General features: G+C 37.9%; 1 protein-coding gene across 1 annotated transcript; it reads right to left on the bottom strand.

Moving 5' to 3' along the window:
• Positions 1–40: 40 nt before the first annotated feature.
• On the bottom strand, positions 41–27,796 carry LOC149418254 (synaptic vesicle glycoprotein 2B-like). The gene is made up of 11 exons (XM_089639393.1): positions 27,732–27,796; positions 18,466–18,675; positions 17,200–17,362; positions 8,822–9,000; positions 5,506–5,690; positions 5,175–5,398; positions 4,570–4,723; positions 3,258–3,372; positions 2,412–2,571; positions 1,220–1,347; positions 41–93 (listed from the first exon to the last, which is right to left on the bottom strand). The coding sequence occupies exons 1-11, from the start codon at positions 27,790–27,792 to the stop codon at positions 41–43; spliced, it is 1,632 nt and encodes a 543-aa protein (XP_089495519.1). The 5' UTR covers positions 27,793–27,796.
• Between the last annotated feature and the right edge of the window lie 82 nt (positions 27,797–27,878).

Raw genomic sequence — 27,878 nt, 5'->3', positions numbered from 1 at the left:
CAAACCACATACTATTACTCAACTGATTTATATAAGAATGTCAAGTCGCATGTTTAGTTGGAGCTGGTATAAGCAAAGCAATGAGTCCTCCACCTGTAAAAAAGGGTAAATAAGTAAAAATATAACATTCAAATAAAAATACTTTCAAGAATATTACCTAATTTGAAAGTTCATAAAGCTACGGGCACATAAGGGGAAATGGCTGTCAAGGCCTAAGCCTCGGTGAAGGCAGAATTAGCTAACTAACTGACCAACAGGGTTTTCCCGCAGAGTAGGTAAAGAGGATGGACTGTCAAACTACTCAGTCTTGGCACACATTCACATTCATACATCGTCTCATACATACCCTTCTGTTATTCTGACTTGACAAAGCCTGAGGCAAGTGTTTGTTTCACTCGACCTCCTTATCCATCCCCGACTTACCATCTACCCTTCACAATCGCGTCATATTTATGTCCACCTTATTCCCGCAAGGAAAGGGATAAAAGCCTCCACACTATCCATTCCAATAGATCTAAACAGTTATTATTGTTACAACTACATAATGCCACCTTCATTTTATCTCTAAAGACCTTTTCAATTTCTAATTTCAAAAGATGAAGAGTAACAATATAATGTCCAGTGTTGACAAATAAAACAAGATGAGGTGTTTTTTAATAAAAATAATTAAATGCACCAATAATGGAAATCAGTAAAATAAAATATTTATGAAGGTAATTAAACGTGTTGTTTTTCGTCATATTGTTTACTGGAAAAATGTACTACTTTACTAACCACTAACTTTTAAAACTGGTAACATGCTTAAAATTATTAATAAACGCCATTTTATATTTAATTAAATTATTTGCATAATAATTTTAAATTTAATTCAATAATTTGCACTTCGGAAATAAAACAATAATTATAAATAAACTAAAGAAAAGATAACTAATTACTATCGGTGAATTCTCCGGATATCTATATATTAATTTATTTTTTTCTTATAATTTATTACTCATCATAATATATTATCCATCTTGTAATTGTTAGTATGGTTACCCTATGCTTGTGTCTGATAAGCCAGCACAGGTACCTTGTATTTTAGTTTACAGAAGAATATAATTGTTGTCAACCTACTATATGTTAAACTATAAAATATATTAACTATATGATCTGTTCAAAAGTAAACTCTGTGTCGAGAAAACTCATATTGGAAATATAAGTAGGTACGAAAAGTTACCAATGAGGACGAGGCCCAGTGTAAGGAACGGAGTCAGACATCCAGTAGCCAGGAGGGCCGGGAACGCTACACTTCCCGTTATAGAGCCAGTTCTTCCCAACATCATGATGAGCGATACTGCCATGGCTCTGTAAAATACACATAACATTTACCAGCAGAATAGAGGAGAATATCTAAATATGTAACGTGACAAGCCAAAATCGAACTCAGGATATCTTGTCTTACCGGAACAGCGTCTTAACCACTCAACCATTGGGACCCTGTTATTACGTCATATTTCAAATTCAGAATTAACAATATCATCTTGCAACTAATTTTACAATATTTTTGAAGCTACCTTTGTAAATGATTACAAATTTCTAATGAATTGGTTTGTAACCTAGATAGTGTCTTGGATAAACACATCCGATTTTTATTTATATGGGACACCTATTGACTTTTTCTAAAAGTTTAAATGAATATTCTGGAACAAAATTTTATTAATAAAACTAACAACAACTACATTGGTTTAAAATAAAGCTAATTCAGGTTTAGGTGAATAGTAATATTAGTGATTCCTCTATATTATCAAAAGAGAGTCTGTAGTGGACAACGGGCGAGCGGCGTTTATTTGATTTTTATACAAATCTACAGTTTTATTTCAAATTTGATGATGTTTAGCACACTTGACCTTCAAAACAAGAGTAAGGTCAGTGTCTAAATTAGATTTCGAAAAACACTGCGCAAAGCCCGGGCAATGCCGGGGACTTCTGATAGTTTTGAAATAAAATAAAAACTGATCGATCGTGTAGTAAAATTAAATGAATTCCAATAATTTCGATTTTGGTTTAAAAAAAACCATCTACGAAAAAATAATACCCTAGTGCTGCAATATTCGTACTTATATGTTAATAAAGCGGTTTAATAGTCAACGCTTTGAAGAATCAAATGAACAACAACAAAAATTCTCATGAAATTCTTGTTAGAAGTTGATCGCAAATTTGCTCACAACCTCAAGAAGGTTGGAAATCCTTGACTTGGAGAAAATAAGACGATTTTTGTTCAGTGTCAATAGAAATTGTGCGATAAAATCCTCTCGTTAGAGTTTTAAAGTCTTATATTGGTTGCAAATTAGGATCATCTTTAGCTTTAAAACTTTAATGCGCGAACCTTGTTTGTAGGTTTTATTGTTTAAGAAATAGTTATTATGTACCTGAGTGCAGTTGGAAACAGATCCACGGCGATACTGAGGATGGCATTCATGCAGATTGCTGTGAAGGCCACCGTTACTGAGGCGAGCGCAGTGGCCTGTACCGTGCTGGTACACCAGTACAGACTTATGGTGCAGATGCCTCCACACATCAGGGCGGATACTATAGAAGATGGAAGTAGAAACAACATTTTCATAACATATTATGACTAATCTCAAATCTTTCCTAACCCCTCTGCCCTCTGCCCTCTGCCCTCTGCCCTCTGCCCTCTGCCTTCTGCCTCTCATTCACCGATATAATAATTAATTTGTCAAAACAAATACTTTTCTTTTGTTTATACTTTGAATATGGAACATGTTTCAACCACAAGATAAAATCTTAGAAGAAAGTCACACAAGGCAGGGAAACTATGTCGCCACCCTGTTGGGCAGCACTGTGATGCGGATTAAGTGAGGGGCTGAAAGAAGGGATTTATTAATGTGGGTTTTGAAGAGGCCTGGATTATATGAAGGAGGAAAATCAGATGCCGGTAGCTTGTTTCACATTTGAGCGGACTTACACAAAAACTAGTCGAAGAAATGACCCGTTCTCTTGAAGCTAATACTAACTGGGAATGGGTACTCCTCTCGTGTCCGTTGAGTTACAAGTTGATCATTTCTGCTAGTTCCTTAGAGCGGGCTTCATTAAAATACCGGTAGAACAGACTCAATCATTTAACATTTGTAAAGAAGCAGATATTCAAGGAGTTAAATATTTATGCATTATATTTTGGAAAAAAGGGTTCTCAATTTTTTGAAATAATATTAAGCACTTAAGAATTTAATCAAAATGTACAAAAGTGTACCAACCTAGCAGCCTTCTTTTTCCGATAGTGTTGATGAAGATACTGGCAACTGCACACAGAGCCACCTGCACGCTGGCCACTATCACGGAGTTGATGTAGGTGTCCGGCTTCACATGGATCTATAATTGCATCAAAAGCTTTATCAATAACTCACAACAAAGCTGAAAATCATTACCAAGTGGAAGTCAAAAAGCCTCCCGTTTCCTCCAGTTGCAAACTGGGGGAAAGGTAAACTGACGGTGGATGAAGAAGATTGGAGAATGATGCAAAGGCTTGAGGATTGAGAAATTGGGCCAATAGGCCATATGAGGTCTGCACATTGCGCTGAGCCGCCCCACATTAGCAAAAGGGCAAAATAAAATGCACCGGCCTTCCCACCAATGTTTAAGTACTTCTCAACTTACTAGTAGATATACCTGCAATATAAATAGTTTTTAAAATAAAAATAGGGCAGAAAAGGGGTCGGAAATTGGATGGGCAAATTATTATATAAACATTTATCCTTTTAATTTTGCTATGTGAAGTATGGAAATTAATTAAAAAAAACTTTTTCGCAAAAAAATACCTTCAGGGAAAATTGGAAAATGGAATAATTGCTCGGGAATTAGTAGCGTAATTAGATTGCTAGTGGAGACCTCATATGGACGAGCCCATTAGAAAATATTTTAAATTCAATCTTGGGACGTAGTACTGTAATGATGTTGAAAGCAAAGTAAGCCTTAGCTACGTTACGCTGTATTATGAGCGCATAGTTTGGAAGTGGTATACGTATTATATGTTTGGGTGACACACTGCGCTTTAATCCTCCTCAATTGGGGGACTGACGCGGAATATCATTTCTTTGCACGGAATCTGTCACTTTGACAGATGATAGTTACGTAATTAGGACGCTCCGTAAATTGTTCTCATGTAATTTTCAAATATCACCTGGCTAGCAGATCACAGCGCATATCGTCGCAACGCCAACGCTTATAACACCTTATCTTTTTGGATGTGACCGGTAATGATGATGGCCAGCAATGTGGAGTAACGTTTATAAAACGCTTTGAACTTATATCTGTCACCCCCTTAGACATTTGTCATGTCACCAGAAAAAAAGGCATAGGTGCGACCAAGAATGAAACATGGATTCCGCTTACCAGCGGATGCTTTACTATTGTGCCATCGAACCCGGTTTCCGTACTGTCTTTTTATAAACCAATTATTTTCCAGGAGAGACATCTATCTTTATTTTTTGTTATCGAAGATTCAATCCGAATCAAATAGCAAACATAAATGGTGGTTAGCACATTAAATAATTATTCGTTGTTACTAACAGGTTCACAGATGCCATTTTCTGGCCATGGTCTCTGTGCGATGGTCTGGTTCCCAAAGGAGATCATTTCGCACAAGGTGCCGTCAGTTCCCGCTGCCTCAAAATCTGACATCATCTTAAAAAGTTGTGGCAGCCAAAGTCTCAGAGAATTACAACTGAAAAGGTTTGTTGATACATTAGTTGGTATGCAAGTTTTTTGGTAGGTCATTTCTAAAATCAGGGGGTTGTATTAATATGAAGTGACACGCTCGTATTTTTTTGTCAACAGCTAATTTATTACTGTAGGATGTTTCTTATCATATCAACAGAAGGAGTTACAAATCTATAGACGAGGTGTGTGAGAAAGTGAAAATACATATATTTAAAACATTATTCCGGGGGGAATAAATTGATTTTTCGCTAAGTAATTTATGTTTTTGATAGAAGCAACCGTGTTTGGAGGACAAATGGAAGATCAATTTGTGTTAAGTGCTACAAATACACTGTAAAAGAATAAAAAACCCACTAAAGATTAGTAAAAACTGCATCCAAGGGTCCTAAGAGGATCGATAAATTTATGATGTAAGATGTTCATTTAGGTTCATTTAGGATGTTCAATAAATTTACCCAGTAACTCCGCTGAAATGCACCATGAACATGATGAGCACATTGGACAGGTGAGGGGGCCTCAGAAGAGGTCGCAGCTGCCTGAGGCCCCCCTTGATGGCTTTCCACGTGCTCTCCTCCCTCACCCCTCCCATCTCCTGGATCACCTCTCCCTTGGACTCACTCTCCTCCAGGGGGGACTTGGCGTCTTTTTCGGGGTTATGGATTAGTTTTAGTTCTTTCACCTAAACAATAATACTATTAAGTTTATTGAATCAACATGTTTAACTACATATGTAGATATAGGAATTGGAAGTGTGTGGTGTTGGTACAAGTATTTGGTTGTATTTACCGGGTAAGTGTCCGGGGGTAGTCCCGTGTTGATGGAGTAGACCTTCCTTAGCACAGTGAGCGCCTCGGCTGTGCGGTTCCTAGAGATGAGGAAGCGAGGACTCTCCGGGATGAAAAAGGCCAATATGGCGCCCAGTGTAGCGGGAACACTCATCACTCCCCAGAATATCTGCCAAGAGTGGAATTCTGCAAACAAAAATATCTATTACGTAAATTTTTTAAAAAACGTTTAATTTGTTCAAATTAAACAGTAATAAATCTGGTCACATCACAGTTTTTACTCACATTTTTTTTTTCTATTTGACTTTTTCAAATCAACACCTCACACACATAAATCTATTTGGAGAACATAGTAGCTGACACATTAAAAAGGTAATTATATTGACAAATTAATTTATGGTAAAGCAGTGGCGGTTTGTAGTTAAAATCATTAGGAGTTCAACATTAAAGCTATTTCAAAGTCACGTCATTTTAAAAGAATTACAAAATTATATGTTTATGAAATTTTAAAATAATAGTAAAATATATAAAAACATTTCATGCGGGCGAAAACAAGGGTACCGTTTGAGAAAATGGATTTAGTTTGAAACAGCTATAAAATTATCGTCCGAAATTAAAGCCTACCTTTGTAATACTACTGATAAACTGAAGTTAAAGTCAAGTGGGACCGGCGTAAAAGGTAGAACTATGCTTCCCACCCGAAGAGTGTTAGTAAGGCTGTACTACTCTAGCGACTCGCCTCGCGTGAGTTAGATTTTGGCATCCTTTGTCAAAACTAGTGAGACGCCTAGGGTCTAGGTTGTAATTATAAGCTGTAATCAATAATATTCGGATGATTTGTGTTTTTGTGTAACTCCATTATGAAAAATAATATCAAGGGCGACGCGCTAGAACTGTTAGGTGTTAGGTATTATCAGCGCTTTGGCACCTTGGCAATTCGGCGACCGGAGCAGACTGCTCCAAATTGCGCTCGCATAGGACCGACCCTACATTGACTAATACATTATTTGTGCTACTAAACACTAAATAATTTTTGAAATGCAAAAACAAGTCAACAAAACGTTTATTGTGATGCACGTAATATTATCTTAAGGGTGAATAAGTCTGCGTGAGTGCCTAGGTTCGGAGCCCACAGACGAATTTTGGCTTTGAGATATCTGAGATACCAGAAATGTTTACTATATCTCCTATCTTCGTGTCACTTGTTCTTGTACTTCATTTTAATTAACTTCACTTCACTTCTCTTTGTAATATTTATATTTTTTGTAATACCTGCATCAACTGTAAAGCGTCCCTGAGATGATGTCCCACATATATAAATTAGCCAAGAATAAATAAATAAATGGAGTAGAGGCGCATATTTCCCCTAGCATGGTAGTAACCTTTTTGATAGAAGGTTTTGGCGCATTTTTTCCCGAGTTAAGTGTATATTTCCTGCCGGAAAGTGTTAAGAACGTAGTTAATTGTAAGTTGTTCTTCGTACAGTTCAATAGCGTTCCGATGGAATCGTTCTGCATCCATCACAATTTTTACCAAAAAATCAAGTCTGTTGAGGTTATGCTCGATCTAAAACCGATCAACCTTGAAAATCTAAAACAGAGATTTTGATCAAATCCCCGACGGCCACACACCAACCATTCTAGCGGGGGAATTAAACTCTAAACACCCCGACTGGAATAGTAGAGTTACAAATTATAATGGAATCCTCCTAAACGTTGCCTCAAGACCCATCCCTCTGGTGATCTACCTTACGATATTCAAACATTGATTAAAAGCAAAAACTTCATCCGACATGGCTGGCAAAAGTGTTGTGATTCCAACGACAAAAGAGAGATGAATCATCTTTCAACAAGAGATACTCTCTAAACTACGTGCTTATTCCAATTCCACCAGCTGGGAAAAAAAGATTTCCGAACTGAAAACCTCTAACGGCTATATCGCTATAAACTCTAAAGCCACTCCAAACCACACTATTCAAGTCGAACACGACCTCGTCCACGATCACCAAGACATAGTAGAGACATTTGCCAACAGTCTTGAAATCCTATTCAGTCACAACTTCTAAAATGCCGATCCCTCCAACATCAAAAACGTAAAAAACTGCCAAGTTAGCAACATTTTAGAGACAAAGTGTTTTATTTATTATTACCCAGATAAAGTTCGTGAAGCCTTCAAATATAAGAGCAACAAAAAGGTCCCGGTCCATATGGAGCCCCTATCTTCGCATTCAAAGCCCTCCCCCAGATAGCATTTTAACTATAGTTAAATTAATTAATTCTGCTTTCAGACTGTTCTACTTTCCAAAACTCTGGAGACATCATCATACTAATCTCAAAACGGGTAAAGACACAAAAATTTTGTTCAAATCACCGTCCCATAATTCCACCCATTAGAGAAGAATCTAAAACGTTGGCAAGATCTTCGAAAACATACTTCGCACAAAGCTTACAACCCATATTGAATTAGTCTCAACTCTCCACGATGAGCAGCATGGCTTCAAATTCAGACATTCAGCTCTGCACCTTCTCAACTCTCAGAGTTTATCCTCGGAGGTTTTGAGAAAGGCATCTTCCTTGGGAATATTCCTTGATATTGCAAAAGCCTTCGATAAAGTCTGGACTAACGGCTTTGTGTTAAAATTCCGCGAAACCGGCATGGAATTGGAGATCATCTGCATATTAAAATCTAAATTCATTCCTTCCCCACCGTACTTTCCACGTTCGAATCAATGGCGTACTTTCCTCCACAACTTTTTGGACAGCAGGTGTGCCACAGGACTCTATGTTATCCCCAACGTTGTTTAATATCTACACATACCTTTGAACGACAACAACCATTCCTACAAAGCTCTGCACGCCGACAACACAGCCTTTTTGGTACAAAACATCGTTACGAATCACAACCCAACACAAGCAGAGTGCGGTTGGCTGCTGGTGCGCTGATGCTGATGATGAGGCAAAATTAACTTTAAATTCAGTAAATTTAAATAATTCACCACTTCATGAAAAATAATAATCAAGGAAATTTATAAAAAAACTGAACACTGAAGTGCTGTCCGAAACGTTGGCTACAGAAGGAGGTATCGCAACACGGCATAATACCCCAAAAATAAATCACCATAAGATTTTGATAGTTTGTATTTGGATTTTTTTTAAATTTTAATTTAGATTATTTTGAAATTTGAACATTGAATTCTATTTAAGCATAATACTTAACATGAAACTTTAAATGGTTTAATTTCTTGAGTATTCAAAATATCACTGTTGTTTCCCAAAAATATGAAATTATGCACATATAATCAAACAAATGCATATTACCATAATTCTCTCCAAAAGTGGTGTTAAAAGGATCAACGAGAAACAGTAGTGCCATCAGAGGAACCATAAGCATGGCGAGGGAGAACCACAGTCCTGTCAGCATCACCAGCGAGGGGCGAATCCTGGCTGAGTGGAATTCCGCTATCAACGATATCAGCACTGCTTTGATTCCACCCGCACTGAAATTAAAACATTTATTCATTTACAACATTTAAAACAGTTTTATCCCAGAGGAAGACATACGGTGGAGCTGGACGGGAAGAACTGTGAACTGGATTGCAGCCAGTGGAGAACAATTGTGGATTTGCTATAGAGAGCATTATTCTTATGACGATTCCGAAAATTCAGCCCCTTTGGCGCCATAGAGCCTGAAAAAATGGCATTTGAAGTTCGAACCCAAGTCCGTAAGAATAAAGATTTTTCCAGAAATGCCACATTATTTAGGTTTTTGTTCTGATTTCGCTTGAGAGCATGATTCTTATGACGATTTTGAAAATTAAGCCCGTTTGGCGCCATAGAGCCTGAATAAATGGCATTTAAAGTTCGAACCCAAGTCTTGCATTAGTTATTATTTTTTTGGTAAACTAATGTTTAAGACAAGATTTTTTATGCATAGCACAACGGGACCCCGTTGGCGTGATGTATCCTTTTTTTATTATTTTAATATAGATCATATGGGTTACATTAATACATACATATTTTGCAAAATATAATATTTAGGTTCATAATTGGTCATGTACACCTTATCAGAAAAGAGGAGCTCTTGTGCCTGATAAGGGAGCCACGATTCTTACTTAGATTCTTAAATGTTAACTATATATAAATATATATATATATATATATTTTTTTTACTATATATTTTTTTACTATAAATAAATATTTTTTTACTATAAATTTTTTTGGAAAGAAAGTTTGATTTTATTTATTTTTATCAGGAGATTTTTCAATATGGATGAGTGTTTCAGGCCAATAATTATTGCTTATAAAATAATTGTTACCCTTTGTGCTATGCATAAAAAATCTTGTCTTAAACATTAGTTTACCAAAAAAATAATAATTAATATTTGTCAAGTTCTAGTATCTTCACCAAAAAATGTAGACAATTTGTCTCGACGCCATCTAGTGAGAGAGTTAGCGCTTACAATGCCTTTCTCATATAAAATAAAGTTGGTTGTTTCAGGTGAAAAAATGTAACAAGCAGTAATTGTTGAATGAAACACTGTTGTATTGTATTGTATTACATCAATTGTATTGAATTATTTCGCGGATAAGAGATAAGCCGCCATAGCTCAGTGGTCAGAGCTGTCGACCGGTCCCGTGGGCGTCATGTATCTTTTATCAGGAGACTTTTCAATGTGGATGATTGTTTCAGGCTAATAATTATTGCTTATAAATCTTGCGTTAGTGCCCGTAAGAATGATGATTTTTCCAGAAATAGCACTTTATTGAGGTTCGTTTTATGATTTCGCTTAAAAATATGATTCTTATGACGATTCAGAACATTTAGCCCGTTTGGCGACATAGATCCTGAAAAATGGCATTTAAAGTTCGAACCCAAGTCCTTCATTTGTACCAATTAGAATACCGATTTTTACAAAATATTAACTTTATTTAAAATTTAGTTCTGAATTCGATAAGAAACATGATTTCTATGATAATTCCGAAAAATCAACCCGATTGCCGGCATAGAGACTGAAAAAATGGCTTTTTAAGTTCGAACCCAAGTCTTACATTAGTGACCGTAAGAATAATGATTTTTCCAGAAATGCCACTTTATTTAGGTTTTTGTTCTGATTTCGCTTAAGACAATGATTCTTATCACCATTCCAAAAATTAAACCCCTTTGGCGCCATAGAGCCTGAATAAATGGCTTTTAAAGTTCGAACCCAAGTCTTACATTGCCCGTAAGAATAATGATTTTTCCAGAAATGCCATTTTATTTTGGTTTTTGTTCTGATGTCGCTTAAGATCATGATTCTTATCACCATTCCGAAAATTAAGCCCCTTTGGCGCCATAGAGACTGAAAAAATGGCTTTTAAAGTTCGAACCCAAGTCTTACATTAGTGACCGTAAGAATAATTATTTTTCCAGAAATGCCACTTTATTTAGGTTTTTGTTCTGATTTCGCTTAAGAGCATGATTCTTATGACTATTCCGAAAATTCAGCCCATTTGGCGCCATAGATCCTGAAAAAATGGCTTCTTAAGTTCGAACCCAAGTCTTGCATTTGTGCCCGTAAGAATTATGATTTTTCCAGTACGCAACTTTATGCAGATGTAGTCACTGACCTTTGACTTTTGACCATGGTTCCTTTTCACTCGCATAGGGCGGGTGTCTTGAGAAAAGCAGTTGGCGGCGCCGGCGTGAGCGCCTGTACGGGGGGCTGGCACAATTCCTCCTGCCGGCTGAAATGTAGCGGAGCCTGGCTGTGTAAACATAAGCCCTTACAGTAACACTTTTTGCGGCTATATTTCAAACCACAAAATGACTGCTCTGCTATATGTATGCTATATCTGCAAAATTCTGCTCTTTTCTGCTCATCCCGATGGCTACCCATATTTAGGCTTTGAGCCAATGACTAAATAAAATACCCCAAGAGCTTTCAGCGATGGCTGCCTAAATTTAGGTAGTAGATTTTTTTTTCGAATTTGCTTCGAAATTCTTTTTTTTTTATTTTTTTTATAAAACGTACAAATATGAGATAAACGATTATTTGGCTCTATATATAGGTGATTATTTGGCTTTAAACCACTGTAAGTAGTTAAACGTTTCCATATTAATATTTAGAGGAATGCTTTTTTGAATGAACGTGGCCGAATCCAACACCGAATGCTCCATCATCTAATTTAGCATCAATTCCCAACTCGAGTGGACACACATTATCTGGTAAGTCGGGACAATTTACAAAAATATAATCTTGCCAAAAGCTAGTAAGTTGTGACGAAAATAAAATCAGATGGCGGATGGCGATAATTTTCACACCAACAGTTAATAATAATATAATAATAATAATAATAATGTTTATTTCAGCTGGACAGAGCGGTGTGTGCAATGCTCTGCCTGCCATAAAAGTTTACATTTAAGTTAATACATAAAAATAAAATGAATAAAGATATAAATAAAAATAATAAATAAAAAATCAATACATTGATGTGCACATTAGGACTTTATGGTGGCTTGAGTGAAATTCTCTATCTCCGGTGTAGAGGCGCTCCCTGCCACTGGGCAACGGCCTGGACAAGAGTGTTGTCCGATCTCTGGTAGCGCTGACTCGTCCCGGCTATTCTGTGGCGCATCAAAGCAGCGAACCCATGCACCCTTCCTTCGGTGAACATCTGTGAAGCGCTGCATCGCCAGGGGAGGCCAAATAGGGCTCTGTATGCGTGGTTGTACTGTACTCGGAGTGTGTTCATGAGGCCTTGTGTGTATGTCGTCCATAGCTCGCTAGTGTAGAAGCTCATACAATATGTTTGGAAAAGTTGCTTCTTCACCGGAGGACTGCATTTGTTGAATCTCCTGGCAAGCATGTTAGCTCTCACACTCAGTACTCTTCTTTGACGTTCTATGTCTTTTTTATCATTTAGGTCATCGGTGATGACATGCCCCAAATATTTGATTTCGCTGCAAATTGTCAGGTTGGCCCCGCCGAGACGTATGGGTGGAATGACAGTGGGACCAGTATTTGCTTTAAATATCAGCAGGGATGACTTTTTAGCATTGTACATCAGCCCATGACTGTCAACGTAAGCTTCGCATATTGCCAGAAGTTTTCTCATCGCTCTTATCGATGGAGCTAGTATGACCATGTCGTCTGCATAGCTAATATTGTTCATACATACCCCGGCAATATGGCATCCGATTCTTGTCGTATTTAGTGTTTTACTAAGTTCATCCATATACACGTTGAAAAGCACTGGGGACATTGAGCCTCCTTGTCTAACGCCGCACTTTAATTTGGCTGCTTCTGATAGGCTTTCATTCCATCTGACAAAGTTTTCCTGTTGGTTGTACCATGTTCTCAATATATTAACAATTTGTGGTGGAACTTGTCGTTCGGTCAGTTTTTTCCACAACGCATTATGACAAACCCTGTCAAAGGCTTTGCTTAAGTCTAGGAAGCATGCGTACACCGTTGTTTTTCTGGCTTTATAGTATTCGATTGTTTGTTTCATGCTATATATGGCCGTATCAGTAGAGCATCCAGCTTTGAAGCCCATTTGAGAGTCCTCTGTATTGAGCTTGTCTTCCGTTAAATTTAAGATGACCTTTTCGAAGATTCTTGCAATTATTGTGGCAAGAGATATGGGTCTGTAATTAACAGATGATGTCAAGTTCAACTGGCGGCTTTTTGGGATCGGTATTATTATTGTTTTGGACAGCTCTTTCGGAATGTGTCCGAGGCCAATCATGGCAGTGAAGAGAGAGGCAAGCAGTATTGTTAAATACTCCCCCGCATGCTTTACATGTTCTATCACTAGTCCATCGTGACCTGCAGATTTACCTCCTGCCATGTTGCGTATTGCTCGCTGGATCATCTCAGGTAATATGACGATGGACGGCTGTTGTTCTGGTTGATGCGTTTTTGTCTCAATCTCTTTAACCATTATTTGCGGTTGATCTGGTGCGGAGCAGAATGTATTTCTGAAAACTTCAGCAATATCTTTATTTACAGATTTTCCATCAATCTGGCTCGGTGCGGTGTATTTCGCTTTCAATACGGCATTGGTTTTATTCCAGAAAGATGAAAAATTCTTGCATTCAAAGCTGTTCGCTATTTTGTCCATTTTGTTCTGCTCAAAGCTTCTTTGACAATTCTTATATTTTTTCTTAAAAAGCAATCTGGTTTCTTTTCTAGCTTCCATGATGGGACCTTCAGTAGGTCGTCCATTCTGCAGCCAATTTATGTGTGCATTTCTAGACGCTTCATAATATAAGGCAACCTGCTCATTCCAACCCGCTGTAGCCTTCCATTTTCTCCCATTTTTTGGCCTTCTCCCTGTGTTAAACGCAGATATAGCTGAGTTACTCAATGCTTGTACAATGTTTTTGTATAGGTCATCGATTTGGGCTACATTCATCGAGGTGCTGTCATAAGTTTCTGTGTTGGTTCCATAAATTATCTGAAGTTGACCTATTGCAAATTGGGCATACCTGGAGTAGGACTGCACTTCTACATGACTTTTGGGCCGCCATCGACACGGATCCTCTACTTCTGTGTGACTTGCGGTATATGTGGGTAACCCATTAGTTCTTAGAGTGGTGTGCATTGGTCTATGATCAGACCAGTCGAACTTGTAGTCAATATACATATTTTCTATTGTATTGAGGACTGCCTGAGTCACTAGACAGTGGTCGAGCCACTTCGTGGTATTATGTGCATCGCTTACGTATGTGTAGGAGTCGAGCGGGAGTATGTCAACATCCGCAATTTGTAGGTTATATTCGGAGCAGAATGATTTAAGCTCACGTCCAAATGGCGAATTCATGTCGGCATTAAAGTCTCCCAGAATAATACAATTAGGGTTGTCTCTTTCCTCAATTATCGTGTGCATTTTTGATAGACAGGATAAATATTCCGGTAAATTATCAGTGTTGTCCACTGGCATGTATACACTCATGACAAGTAATGTTCCAGTGTTGAGTGTGATATCAATCGCTATTATCCTGGGAGTTTCACAGTCGATTGTCACTGCCTTGAATGATTTCCTCCATAGTATAGCTAGTCCGCCATATGGTCGTCCTCGTAGTGGGCCATTAGAGACGTCTACCGCTGAGGTACCATAGCTCATGAATTCAGGGTGAATTTCGCTAAGAAAATCTAAATCAGTTGGTATAAGCCATGTCTCTTGCAACAGAATGATATCGTTTGTAATACACAGATCAGAAATAAATTTTTCTACTCTTTTTACAGATCGGCAATTGATCGAAGTGATGTTTAACTTATTCATTTTGTTTTGTTCCTTTCGTGGTTCGCTCGATAGCTTCTCTGTATCTTCTAAATACGATGCCTTGGGGCCAGAAATCATGATTCATCACAGTTTTAATGTCGCTTTGCTGGATCATGATTTTAAATGTCCTGAATGGAGTTTCTTTGAAAGGTTTTAGGATTTCAACAATAATTACTTTTAAACCTTTATTTTCGCAAAATAATTTTACATCTTCTGTGTTTGTTTCAAGTGCGAAACGAGATACATATAGCCCTATTGAAAGGTTTGCTATTTTTAAATTTCCTTCATTACTTCCTGTTCCACGATTATTTAAGAATCGCTTCTTGCGATGTTTATTCATAACAACCGTAAAACCATTGTTTACGTTTGACGCGTTTGACAGTGAACTGCTTCGGGCTGCTTCGGTTTTTTCCGGCTCTCTTCGGGCTTTCTCACTAACACTAGCATAAGTACGAGCATTTCGTTTAGATTTGCCGTCGTGAGCGGCTGTAGGTTGCGACAATATTTGCGTATTCTCGTGATTTGCATTGTTTTCGTTTGAAATGTCAAGAGAGTTTATGGAAAGACTCACAATTTTTGGTTGTGCATTAGAATTTGAGCGTTCATGTGTGATATGGCTGACGGTTTCTTTGATTTGACTAAGTTCCTGCTTCAAGGCATTCATATCTAATATTGTTGCCTTTGCGGCAATTTCGGTTTTCAGTAATATTAAATCTTTAAGAAGTCTTGTAACGTCGACGTGGTCAAAAGTAACTGGTGGTAACTTGTTGAGATCACGGGCGACAAACGTAGGAAGTTGGTCTGGATCGGTTTCCTTCATGATCTTTATGATATCTTGCAATGTTTTCGTTATTTTGCCATCGCCTTTTCTCGTGATACGACGGCAAGTTAAACACAAGCAAAGAAGCCATTTTGGGTGCTTTGGTTCTTAGGTTCATAGTTTGGGTTAAATAAGGAAAGAAAAGAAATTATCCTTAAAACTCACACATAAATAACTGTATCATACGTATCCAGACCTCCAGAATTTTTCAAGAGAATTCATATTTACGCAAAAATCACAAGAACACTCAAACCCCGAAACCGCTTGATACCGTGTCGCCGACACATTTGGAAATCTTTACATCATAATTACTCAATCAAATGATGTACTATATGTGATTAATCAAGATAATTACATAGCAATATAATAGCAGAACCTGAAACACATCTAAAAATAACCATCCACAACCTCACTCGGAGCCACCAACCCACGAAATGACCCCCGCTAAGGAAGCGACCCAGTATTTACGTGGACCCCCCTCCATACTACCCGGATGGAATTCCATGATGGCCGCCGAACTTTCGAACAATCACAGCACAGCATATCCCATTGAGATTCTTATCAAACAATGATAACGAAATTCAATGCGACTATTTGTGATAACATCAAACTCAATTTACAGGAAAATGATAGAAGATTCAACCACGGAATAAATATCAACATCAAGAAATGATTATATGCTAATATAATGACATAAAAAATTAAACCTAAATATGTTTGTTACTCTTTGGGAAATGTTCAAACCAAAGATATTTAACTTCAAACCCAATATGAAAATTTGTATAATTTATTATAAAATAAATAAACGAGACTGGGGGAGATGGTTTTGGTAGATTGAACTGACTTGGTTAAAGGTATCATATTAAAATATAACTTTCCTCTCAACAAGATAATTGCAGAGAGGAAAAATACCTAACCATTTTACTCCTCACGAAAGAGGATAGAACTCCTCCGAGAGGGCTCGATTTGAAAACGTTCTATAAATAGAGAATCGAATTCCATACAAAGTCAGTTCAACAACTACCTCTGAAAGGGAATCCTCTCTCCTGAAAAACCATCTCCAAGTCTCCAAAGTCTCAAGAAATATTTTCAAGTGTTTTTTATTCAGTATTAAATTCATTTTTTGCCAGTAATAAATTCTTTTCGTCAGCTCAGATCTGGAAATAAATTCCTCTCTGATCGTGGCTTTAAACTCCACCACAAACCTCTGCAACATCTACCAAGACTGAAAACGCTGACAAGTGTACCCAGCTACCTTCGTATCTACAGTTATTCTACGGACGGTATACTGTCTCGTACAATAACAATGGCTGCCAAGAGAATAATTAATTATAATTTTAACAAAATAACTATTAAAATGCGTTATGTTCTATTTCTTGTATTATATATATATATATATATATATATATATATATATATATATATATATATAATACAAGAAATAGAACATATATATATATATATATATATATATGTATTATCAAAGTATTATTTAAAAATAATTTGTGCTTGTTAAACTTGTCTCATGTATGTGTTTATTCATTATTTTCATTGAAGTCATTGCAATAAATTTTACAAAGTTGTGTTAAATGTTTGTAAAATTACTTACAAAAATCCAGCAGTAAATTTAAAAAGAAGTGTGAGCATAAAGGAGTGACTAAATGTAGCAGAGATATTGCAAATGGCGTTCATGAAGAGTCCCCAAAACAGAATTTTCTGTCTCCCTATCGTGTCTGCCAGGTACCCCACTATCGGAGCACTGCAAATCATTCCTGAAATCAAAGAACAAAAGGTTTAGTTTAATGTCCAACGTAACGCCTGACAAGTATTAAAGAAGGGAGCTTCAATTGCTTTAAACGGCAACACAACGGTCTTAAAAGGGGTTCAATTGTACACCATCATTCGGAAAGGAGTTGAATCTACATCGTATCCTGAGGAAATTAGCAGTACTTTCCGAAAGTAGATGATTCTACATCGTATCCTAAAGAAATTAGCAGTACTTTCCGAAAGGAGATGATTCTACATTGTATCCTAAAGAAATTAGCAGTATTTTCCGAAAAGAGATGATTCTACATCGTATCCTTAGGAAAGTAGCAGTATTTTCCGAAAGGAGGTGATTCTACATCGCATAAAATAATTAAATATTATAATTGTCACTACCAAATTAATATATTTCGTAATATTTTGTGCATGTATGTAGTGATCGCTTCACTAAAATTCATAAATTGTTAACCTTGACACAGACTTAGTCCTAGTGAGGTTGATTGTTATGTAATTTATGTACTTACAGTGAGAAGCCTTAAATAAACAAAAGAAAAGTAAGCATGTCTTATCCAAAAATACTTATACAAAAACAAAAACATTTATAAAGTCTGTTTTAGGTTGACTCTAAAATGATGTAAGTATGTGTACCAAATAAGTATGTTATGTATAAAACAATTGTGAATAAAGTTTATTGCTGTAACGAACAGGAGTTTTGTTACCATTAAAATAACACATGAATAGGGGATTGGCACTGAGCCGGAACTGCCGATGATAAAACCTCTATAACAAAGTCTAACATTTATTGGGAACGACAGAACTATGCGAGTTCATTTGAGAATATTCATTCATCTGAATGACTCTCTTTGACTTATCCCCATAACTACGTAGTTGTTAAATATGTAGTTACTTGTGAAAAATCACTGGATATACCTTGACTTGCCAAGATGAAAACTGAGAAATTTAATTTCAAATAATATAGAATACAAATAATCATTCCGTATACTATATTATAGTTAGGAACATTATTGATTGTCCGGATTAGAAAAGATTCATTAACTTCAATTGTGAGAAAGATACACCACAAGGACATAGTATTTAGTTATATTTGAACCTGCATGGGATATGCCATTGAGAATTCCTTTGTCCAGAAGACTGATTTGCAGATCACACTCTGCGCTGGGGATGATGTAGGAGGGGACGGTGGTGTCGAATATGAAGGCGTGTGCGCTGAGGCAGGCGAACCCCACCAGCATGATGTTGAATTTACCAAACTTTGTGGCCGCGATGGCGTCTTCAAAATCCACCGGCCCCTCTGGCAAAGCTGAAAGATATAAAATGATATAAAAAAATTAGCTATTTTGTAACCTATTTTGAAAATGTCTTCTCTTCACTTCAACGAGGTCCTTTTAGATTCGTTCTATCCTCTATTTTTTTTTATACATGACACACGTAACAGAAAGGGAGGACAAACACTTTAAGGTTTTTACAGCATACAAATGTAGCTTCGTCATTAAACATTACTATATCTCCATGTTATTAAATCTCTGAAGATGTTATGGTAGTAATAAAACTGAACAAAGTTTATGTACGTTTTTATGTATTTTCATCATATAATGCATGCATAAAACAAGCAGCACTACCAAAACAAACAGTGCTTTAATGCCTACATCCTACATGGACATAGACATGGACACACCGCCCCTTTATTATGCGCATACCGCACAAGTGTACCAAACTGAGCGGAGAAAGTAAGAAGATTCCATCCCCACTTGGAGTATACTGTGAAAAAGACATAGGAATTAATATGTCTATGGTGAAACTGAAAAAAGAGAGATGGGGAAGAAAATGGTAGGGATGTAACTGACTGTTCAAGGAATTTTTCAATTCTGTAAGGTGTGAATCTGTCAAGGGTAATACCGAGGGTGATATTACGTAATATGCAGATACTATCTACTGCTCTCTCAAACCTTTTTCTGTGGAATGGAGCCACCCATTTTAACTCATTATTTTCCTTCACAAAATGAAAGCTGTGCAAGAGCTGTGCGCTGTGCTCTGTGCGCTGTGCGCTGTGCGCTGGCTGCGCGACATTTCTCATACATAGTATAATTGTGATACAGATTTGGTAGAGTACAATGAAAGAGTAAGGTGTTATGTCACAGCGTTTATATGAGTGAGTCAGTAGTGCAGTTGTGAGATGACTCCGAGCCGTTGACGATGATTCAGGTCTAAGCGGCGATGATGGCAGTGGAGTGGTCGAGGCGGTAAAGTCAGTGGGTCGACACCGCATTGGTGGAGACGGGATTCGTGGATTCGTTCAGAATTGGGGATGGCGTGGCGTGGAGATGTCTTCCGGGTACTCCAGTGTGAAATAGGGTAGCCGAAGGTGTGATGAACCTGGTCGGCAGATGTGCGGGAGATGCAGGCCAGTGACGATGTCGCGGGGCTGAGCCGCAGACCGGCGAAGAAGGTATCGCAGGGTCTAGGCGCGTGTGGAGCGCAGGCCAGGGATGATATCCGGGTCCAGGATGCTGATGTAATCCCGAGGAGTCCATGATGATCCGTTGCCTCTCCTATAAAGTGAATAGGTCCACAGCCTGTAGCGGCGCAGAGAAGTAGTAGTGGTGGGGCGCGACGCGACGCTGGGAGACCGGCCAAGTAGCCGGCCGCCTCAGCAAGCAGTCGCAGGGTTCGCAGGTTGGTCACTTGTAAAACTGCTAATTAATGACTGACTGACCACGTCGTGATGCGCCCGCTTTTATAGCCACCCGGCGCGACGAGAATATTCAGACTTGTACTCGTAGGTGCCTGCGCCGAATGCAAGCATCGTATCTAGAGAGTTCTAGCTACGATGCGTTTTGCATGGGCGAACGTTCCCGATTATTCTAGTAGCATCGCTTCATACTCAACCAAACTGAATATTTTTAATAAAATAAAACACTTATTTTGTTAAACCACGAGTTTTAAATTATTTTATTTACCGACCGGTTTCGCTTTGCTCACGCAACATCGGGGTACAAATGAATACTTTGTATTAGTCGGTAGTTTATTACTAAGCGAAATCGGTCGTTAAATAAATTAATTTAAATCTCGTGGTTCTGCACAAAATAAGTGTTTTATTTTTATTAAATATGACAATTCACAAAGTGATTGCTTCACTTCCCGAGATAAAACATCGCTGGTTTGACGCGCGGTCTCCAATTTAGAAAAATTGTGCACCTTAAACTCAGTTCACCGTTTTTTGTTTGGTGATTTTTATTAATTTAATGTGGACATATTGACAGATTGCAACAATAACATTTGGCTGTCATCAGTTGTTTTGTTTTGCTCTATCTAAAATTAATTTTTTACCATTTTTTTTTGCTTTCTGGCAAAAAAAAGTGTAGTGTGTTGTGCCTTGAGGTTTCTTCTCCCTTCTGATCTTCCAGGAGTCACTTTTCGCTGCTGATTTCCAGATATTTATAAACTTTTTTTACTTCTGTCATTTTCCATACTATTATTGTAGTTGTTTACTGTTGTGAATAATGGAGGAAGATTTCCCTCCTGGACCCCCTAAAAAGCCCCCAGATCCCTCTCCGGACCCCCCAGACGGGGAAAATGGAGAAATTTCTGACAGTGATTCTGTCATTTTGACTTCTACCAAAAAAAGGAAATTTACTCCTTCTTCCCCAATAAAACTTGACTCGCCTTCGACTTCACAGTCCCCACCAGCACTTTCTCAACTTCCTCCAACAAACTTTTATTCTCCTCATTCCCGTGGCCCATTCATAGTATACGCCCAAAAAACTGAGCAAGGAAAAACTATTCACCCTCTTGAATTTGGCAAATTCCTATCAAATAGCAAGAATCTTTCAATCAAGCCTGGAGGTGTAAAAGCCGAGGGTCGCTTCCGAATCTCCGTCGAATTCCTCTCAGGGTCAGCTGCTAACAGTTTCATCAAAAATATTTTCATTTCATCTAATTCAAAGTTCAAGGCATATATCCCTACTTTCAATGTCACTCGCATGGGCCTGGTCAGAGGTATCTCGACCGATCTGTCTGAGGAAAAAAAATCCACTCAAGATAACCATGCCATCAGCACTGATATTAATTTATCAATTTCTAAACAGGAAGTTTGTCTTGCCGTCTTTATAGATATAGAAGGCGCCTTTGACAATGTTTCCATCCCAATCCTGAAAAAAAAACTTCTAGGCCTTGGCCTTCCCCCCATGTTTGTCCAATCTATTATTAATCTATTTCTAGATAGAAAAAATTTCATTGAACTTCCAGATATTTCTCCTCAAAGTAGGTCTATTTGGAAGGGCTTACCACAAGGCGATGTATTGTCCCCCTTACTGTATAATATATACACATACGATATGCATGTCACTATTCCCCCACAAGTAAAAGTTATTGAGTTCGCAGATGACATAGCTTTCTTCTTATCATCCAAAATCATCCCTCTCGCCGTCAAATATCTTAACGAAGCCATGAATGCCCTTTGCACATGGCTCACCTTAAATGGTTTTGAACTTTCAATCCAAAAGACTCAGTGTGTCACCTTCTCAAACCGCCATAAAAACCCCCCCGTTCAAATTTTATTTAAAAATTCTCCAATCCCCAACGCTTCTGAAGTAAAATTTTTGGGAGTAACATTTGATAGGAAACTTAAATGGTCTTCCCATATTAATAATTTAGTTACTAAATGCGAAAAAAATTTAAATATCATCAGATCATTATCTGGCGTTTGGTGGGGAGCTCACCCTACTTGCATTAAGTTGCTTTACAACGCACTTATTCGAAGCCATCTCGATTATGCCTGCCCACTTTTTAGTACTGCCTCAAAAAATGTACTTGATAAATTAGACAAAATTCAATCTATATCTTTGCGAATTATAACTGGAGCGATGCAATCGTCACCCATCAATTCCCTTCAAGTAGAATGTTCTGATCCTCCTCTTTATTTAAGGCGTCAACTATTTGCTGACAAATTTGTTCTTAAATGTTTAAACTCTAAATGTCATCAGGTTATCCCCAGCGTCTCGTTGTTCATTGACTCAACCCATTCATCTACAATCAGAGCTTCAACTAAACCTCTTCCTGACATCTGTAAAAATTTTAAGTCTCTCTCAGAGCTTCACATCATCCAAAATGATCTACTTCCCCTATACAAATTAAAATATAGTCACGTCACCCTATCCCCAACAATATTTGAAGGGATCGAAATCCTTAAAAGTCATTCCAATCTCCCGGCCCGAACTGTCAATAATATGTTCAATTACATTATTTCATCTAAATGGCCCAACTTTTCTCTTTTATTTACTGATGGATCCAAATCTCCCGAATCTCCTAACTGTGGTATAGGTATTAACGTTTACCACAATAATTCTAATGACAGAATATTTCATTCAATTTCAAATCAATTTTCAATATTTTCAGCCGAGTGCATTGCAATAATAGAATCTCTGAAATATATAATAAAAAATAATTTTGAACATTCCCTCGTTCTCTCTGACTCTCTCAGTTCCCTCCAAAAACTTAAATCCAGTCCTCTTCTTCATCCTGATGATCATTTTGTATGCCTTATTCGAGAGATGATAGCCTCCATTCAAAGCTATGGTAAAACTGTAACTCTGATTTGGATTCCTGGACATGTTGGTATCATGGGTAATGATATTGCGGATGCCTTGGCAAAACAAGGAGCGTCCAACCCTGTTGTTACCCTCGTCAACCACATTCCCCTATCTGACATTTTTTCCATCATCAAAGATAGATCCCGCAATGTTTGGTCGGAGTATTGGCACATTGCTAGTCAATCCAAGGGAGCCTGCTATGCCTCAATACAAAGGACTATTCCATCAAAACCGTGGTTTCAGCAATTCCCTCATTTTTCCAAAAAAGAAATTTCTTCACTCATTCGAATGAGGATCGGACATTGTTCCGTTCCTTCCCACCTTTTTAAAATTCACGTCCTTGACTCCCCAGATTATACATTCTGTGGTCTAGAAGTGGGAACTTTAGATCACATATTTTTTGGTTGTCCCTCTCTAAACAAATATCCTCTCTTCTATCAAGCTTTATCTAAAATTGCCTCCCCTCCATTCAACATCTCATCTCTTCTAAGTCTGAACTCGACTCCAATTTTGAAATTTGCCTATTTAAATAAAATTAATATTTAAATTCACCTTTCATTTCTCAATAATTTTAAATGATGGCCAAGAACACCCTTGAAGGGTGAAAGTCAGAAATAATGGAAGAAAAAAAAAAGTGATTGCTTTCTACAATAATATGAATATTTTCAAATAACTGGTACAGATGTGAGCTATTTTATTTATTTGTATTTTAAATTATAAAATATGGACCATTAATATTGTGGGTTAACCATTGATGTATTATACTAGATTAGCCCTGTCTAGTTAAATTCATTTAAAAAATGATACCACATAGCGTACGTCACAAATATGGAGATGAACTTAACAACCCAACTCTGTTTTAACTCCTTGTACAAGCGTTCAAACTCGTAAGCGAAACCAAGGAACAGCATTCATTTTGTTACCGAGGTGTTGTTGTAATTTGAATACAAAGCCGTCACCAAACCATTTTTTTTGTTAAACCAGGTCTGAATCAGGTAAAGGACTAATAAATAACACAAAGTGATTTTTATTTTTACTTTTTGGATTCTGTACACTACATATTGAACCATAACGTTTGTCTCCTTTTTTCGAATATAGGCACAATTTTACATATCTACGGAAAAAAATATGATTGTACCTTCCTTCCCAGGGACTGGAGTCAACTGCACCAACAACCTTGCCAAATGCATGCCGATCGTGTAGGACCGACATTTATTTCTTATATTAACTGCTGTAATGTCATACGATTTCAGAGAACTGCCTATTCGGTTTATTTTTGTAGTACCATTTATGTGAAATTATAGATGGTGCTTAATCAAAGCTAGACAATAACAACAAGTAATTAAAATAACCTTTCTCAGATTAAGCAACGATACCTAATTTGTAGGTATATTAAATCCTCCCCTCCACACAGCATGCTCAGAGATTATAAAGGACGTGAAGGAAATTGCAGTCTAAACGTTTGGGATGAAAATGATTTGAGCACACATGGTTTCCTGATGATGGCACGGTCAACGTGTTCCGACATCGTGATAATTAATGTATTAGTAATTTACTAAATGGAAACCTGTTTATTCATTCGTTAAGGGCCTGCAATCCATTTTTTAAAGTGTAAAACTCTGTTCCGACATCGCGATAATTAATGTATTCGAAATTTACTAAAAGTTCAACCAGAAAGCTGTTCATTCATTCGTTAAGGGCCTGCAATCCGTTTTTTTTTTAAATGAATTAGCAAATACTCATTTTTTCCGTATTTGTAACTCTACAATATATAGTAAATATTACCCAGTTATTTTCACATAATTGAATCCGGATTGCTTATATCCATTTCTCAGTTTTTTCTCGGTTTGTGGGGAAACCTAAGCGAAAATAAGATATTTTAAGAATAATTATCGGAATGTATATAGAAAATATTTTATTCCTATTTTGGGATCAATGATGAAGGCACGAAATAAAAAGCGTGTGGTGAAGGTCACTGTGTTTATTGAGTCAGTTGCCGTGACGAGGAGATGATGTAGGACAGATGTTAAATACTCCGGTTGCTGCGGTGATGTGCTGGTCAAGCGCGGGTCAGTGAGTCGACGCCGGGCGCTGGTGACCGGGACTCGATGACTGTCAGGCACTGGCGATCTGGGGAATCAATACTCCAGTGCTGACGGAAGGCCGAAGGTGCGGCGGACCTTGTAGGCAGTTGAACGGGAGCGGCGTGGACCAGTGAGGATGCTGCGTGTCCTCGTGGTGGTCATGGTGACGTGGAAGAAGCGCTGGTCAGAGACGCTGGAACCAGGGCGCTTGTAATCCGAGTAGCGCTTGCCAGGGACGGCGATCTGGACAAGGCGCTAAGATGATGTCCCGATAGAGTCCATGATGGTACGGGCGAAGCCAGGTATATGTCCTTCGCGGAGGGGCGCGGGGGCGCACCGTCACTCGTGAGAATAGTAAATCGTTGGCGGCAGATTGATGACTGACTGACTGACTCGCTGCGTCGGGCATATTTATACTACACGGCCGACGGCAGCAGTAGGTAGGTGGATGGAAAATAAATCCTAGGCACTCGCACAGACTGTATGTTTCAGGAACCTTCGACAGCGCGGCAATTATGCCTAGGCGGTAGACTCGAACCTTCTGTCGAGTTCTCGTAATGTGAAAGACGGACTTGCGATGTTATTGTCGTCGATAGACAAGAAGGTGCTTGAAGTACGTAGGTTGCTCTGTTTTGATTTCGAGTGCGAGTACGTACCTAAGTAGGTCGAGCGGTTTATTATTAATTATTCAATGGATTATTCTCGACGCCACACTATACCTAACAATTTAAGCCTACATGAACGTTCCTTTTCATGTAACATATCTTCCACCACCTTCATCACCTCTACAGCAATTATATAAATAAATATGACAAAAAACAACACATTTTTGTTATAATACAACATCAATTGTCGCTAATAGTTGTTGCACTGATTAAGGTAATTTAAAAAATTGCTCAGTATATAATAAACAAGGTATGTGTAATATATATGTATACTTTGTAATTTAAATTTTTTCAATAAAAATAAAAATGTAATTAACATAGTACACACAAAATAAATTACTCAAGGACGCGATTTTTTCATATAATTTAATACGCAAATAATTGTGGACTTAATACAACCCTGAATTAGAGACAAGCCCAAATAAATAACCCATACTTCTGAAGTTTCTTGCGCGTATCAAGTAAATCGCTTGATTTTAACAAACACATCAATAATTATCATGTGCCAGGCTCGTGCCATGTCGTTTTGTTTATATATATTCGTTAAAAGTGTATCACACACTGCATGACGTCATGATTAGGAGTGTTTGAAAGATGACGTCAGAAAATTTACTCGTGCAATTCTATTAATTTCTGACATGAGTTAATGCGCTGCCTTCAAGCTATCTGTAAGTTACTTGTATTTTTTTCAGATCAGATAGCTGATTACATTTTCTAAAATAAAGTCCGCGATAGGTACAATCTAAAATATTTAAAACTGGGTTATTATTGTGATTGAAAAAATGAACTTGCCCAGCCATAGCTGGGAAGCAAAATAAGTAAACTCTAGACCAAGGCTGCCCAACCCCAGGCCCGCGGGCCACAATGTGGCCCGCGAACGAATTATAAGTGGCCCGCGTGAACCATTTTCAAAAAACCCGCCAATCCGCCAATTTGGAAAAGTGCGCGCGGTCACCAGTGTTGCCAACGAAGGCGATTTATCGCTATTTAGGCTATTCAGAACGAGAATCAGCGATGAAAAAATCTAACCTGTTGAACTTACTTTTTAAACAAAAATACACCGGTTTTTGATGTAATACTTTTTGCGTCCGAAATTGAATCTTGTAGCCACCCCCCCCCCCCCCCCATGGAATTCGAAAAATTTATGTGGGGAGCACTCATTTTGAATTTTTTTTGTGGGGAATTATGTTTCTATAGAAATTCTCTAACAACCCCCGCCCCCCATGGAAATAGGAACCGTCAGGTATTCAGTGGCCCGCCAGTGATTTAAAATCGTCAATTTCGCCCAACTGTTAAAAAGGTTGGGCAGCCAGTGTCTTCCATCCGGCCCGCGACATGTTATGACCAGTGTCATCAAGGACCCGCGACAGCTAATGGCTAAGACCTTGCTCAGAAGGGGCGAAAACTCCGCGAATTTTTTCGTGCGAATAAATAAATATGCTCGTTGGCGAGGTACTTGGCACCAATACATTGCGTCCACAAGTATCGCGCGAATATATCGAGAGGATTTTTTTGAAAAATCTTTATTTCATTCGCAATGATATCAAGGTCTGAGAAACGAGTATCAAAAATTATCTTCAAAGCTACGTTATCTAAAGCTATATTTTCATCCCTGAAAATTCTATTGTCTACCCCCCCCCCCTAGGACAGAAAATATGGGTGTCTAGAAATTAAAACGGTTTTGGCCCTCTGAACTCACTGGAGTAGTCAATGTGGCCCTCCGGCTGAAAAGTTTGGAGACCCCTGCTCTAGACCAACAAAAGGCAAAACGCAATGCACAGTGCCAATTTCTCATTGTGATGCGTGGGCCTTTTCATAAATGTGCACGTGAACCAAACCAAAATTGTGTTGTGGTTATTTTTCAATGGATATGCCGTGTCCAGTCTAATATTAGTCTATGGGGTTAACATTAATTATTTCTCGAAATATAAATAAAAGTGAAAAGGATTGCAAAATGATTTGACGAACTTATATATCATACATATTTTCTTAAACTTAACAATGAAAACAAGCACTCACGTTTATCTTCCACTTCATCTTTGATGAACAAATTGCCGAGGCCAAAAAATTTTGATTTCATTTTGACCCACACTTCAGCACGGAGAGTTGATTACAAAACACCGGCAAAATGTATTTCAGAGACAGAACACTTTACAAGATAAGAGT

This window comes from Hesperophylax consimilis, chromosome 14 (assembly GCF_061612785.1).
Source record: "Hesperophylax consimilis isolate HC1 chromosome 14, BYU_Hcon_1.0, whole genome shotgun sequence".
In the NCBI taxonomy this organism is placed as follows: domain Eukaryota; kingdom Metazoa; phylum Arthropoda; class Insecta; order Trichoptera; family Limnephilidae; genus Hesperophylax; species Hesperophylax consimilis.
Note: the sequence above shows the minus strand (reverse complement) of the source record. Positions and strands in the feature narration are given on the sequence as shown.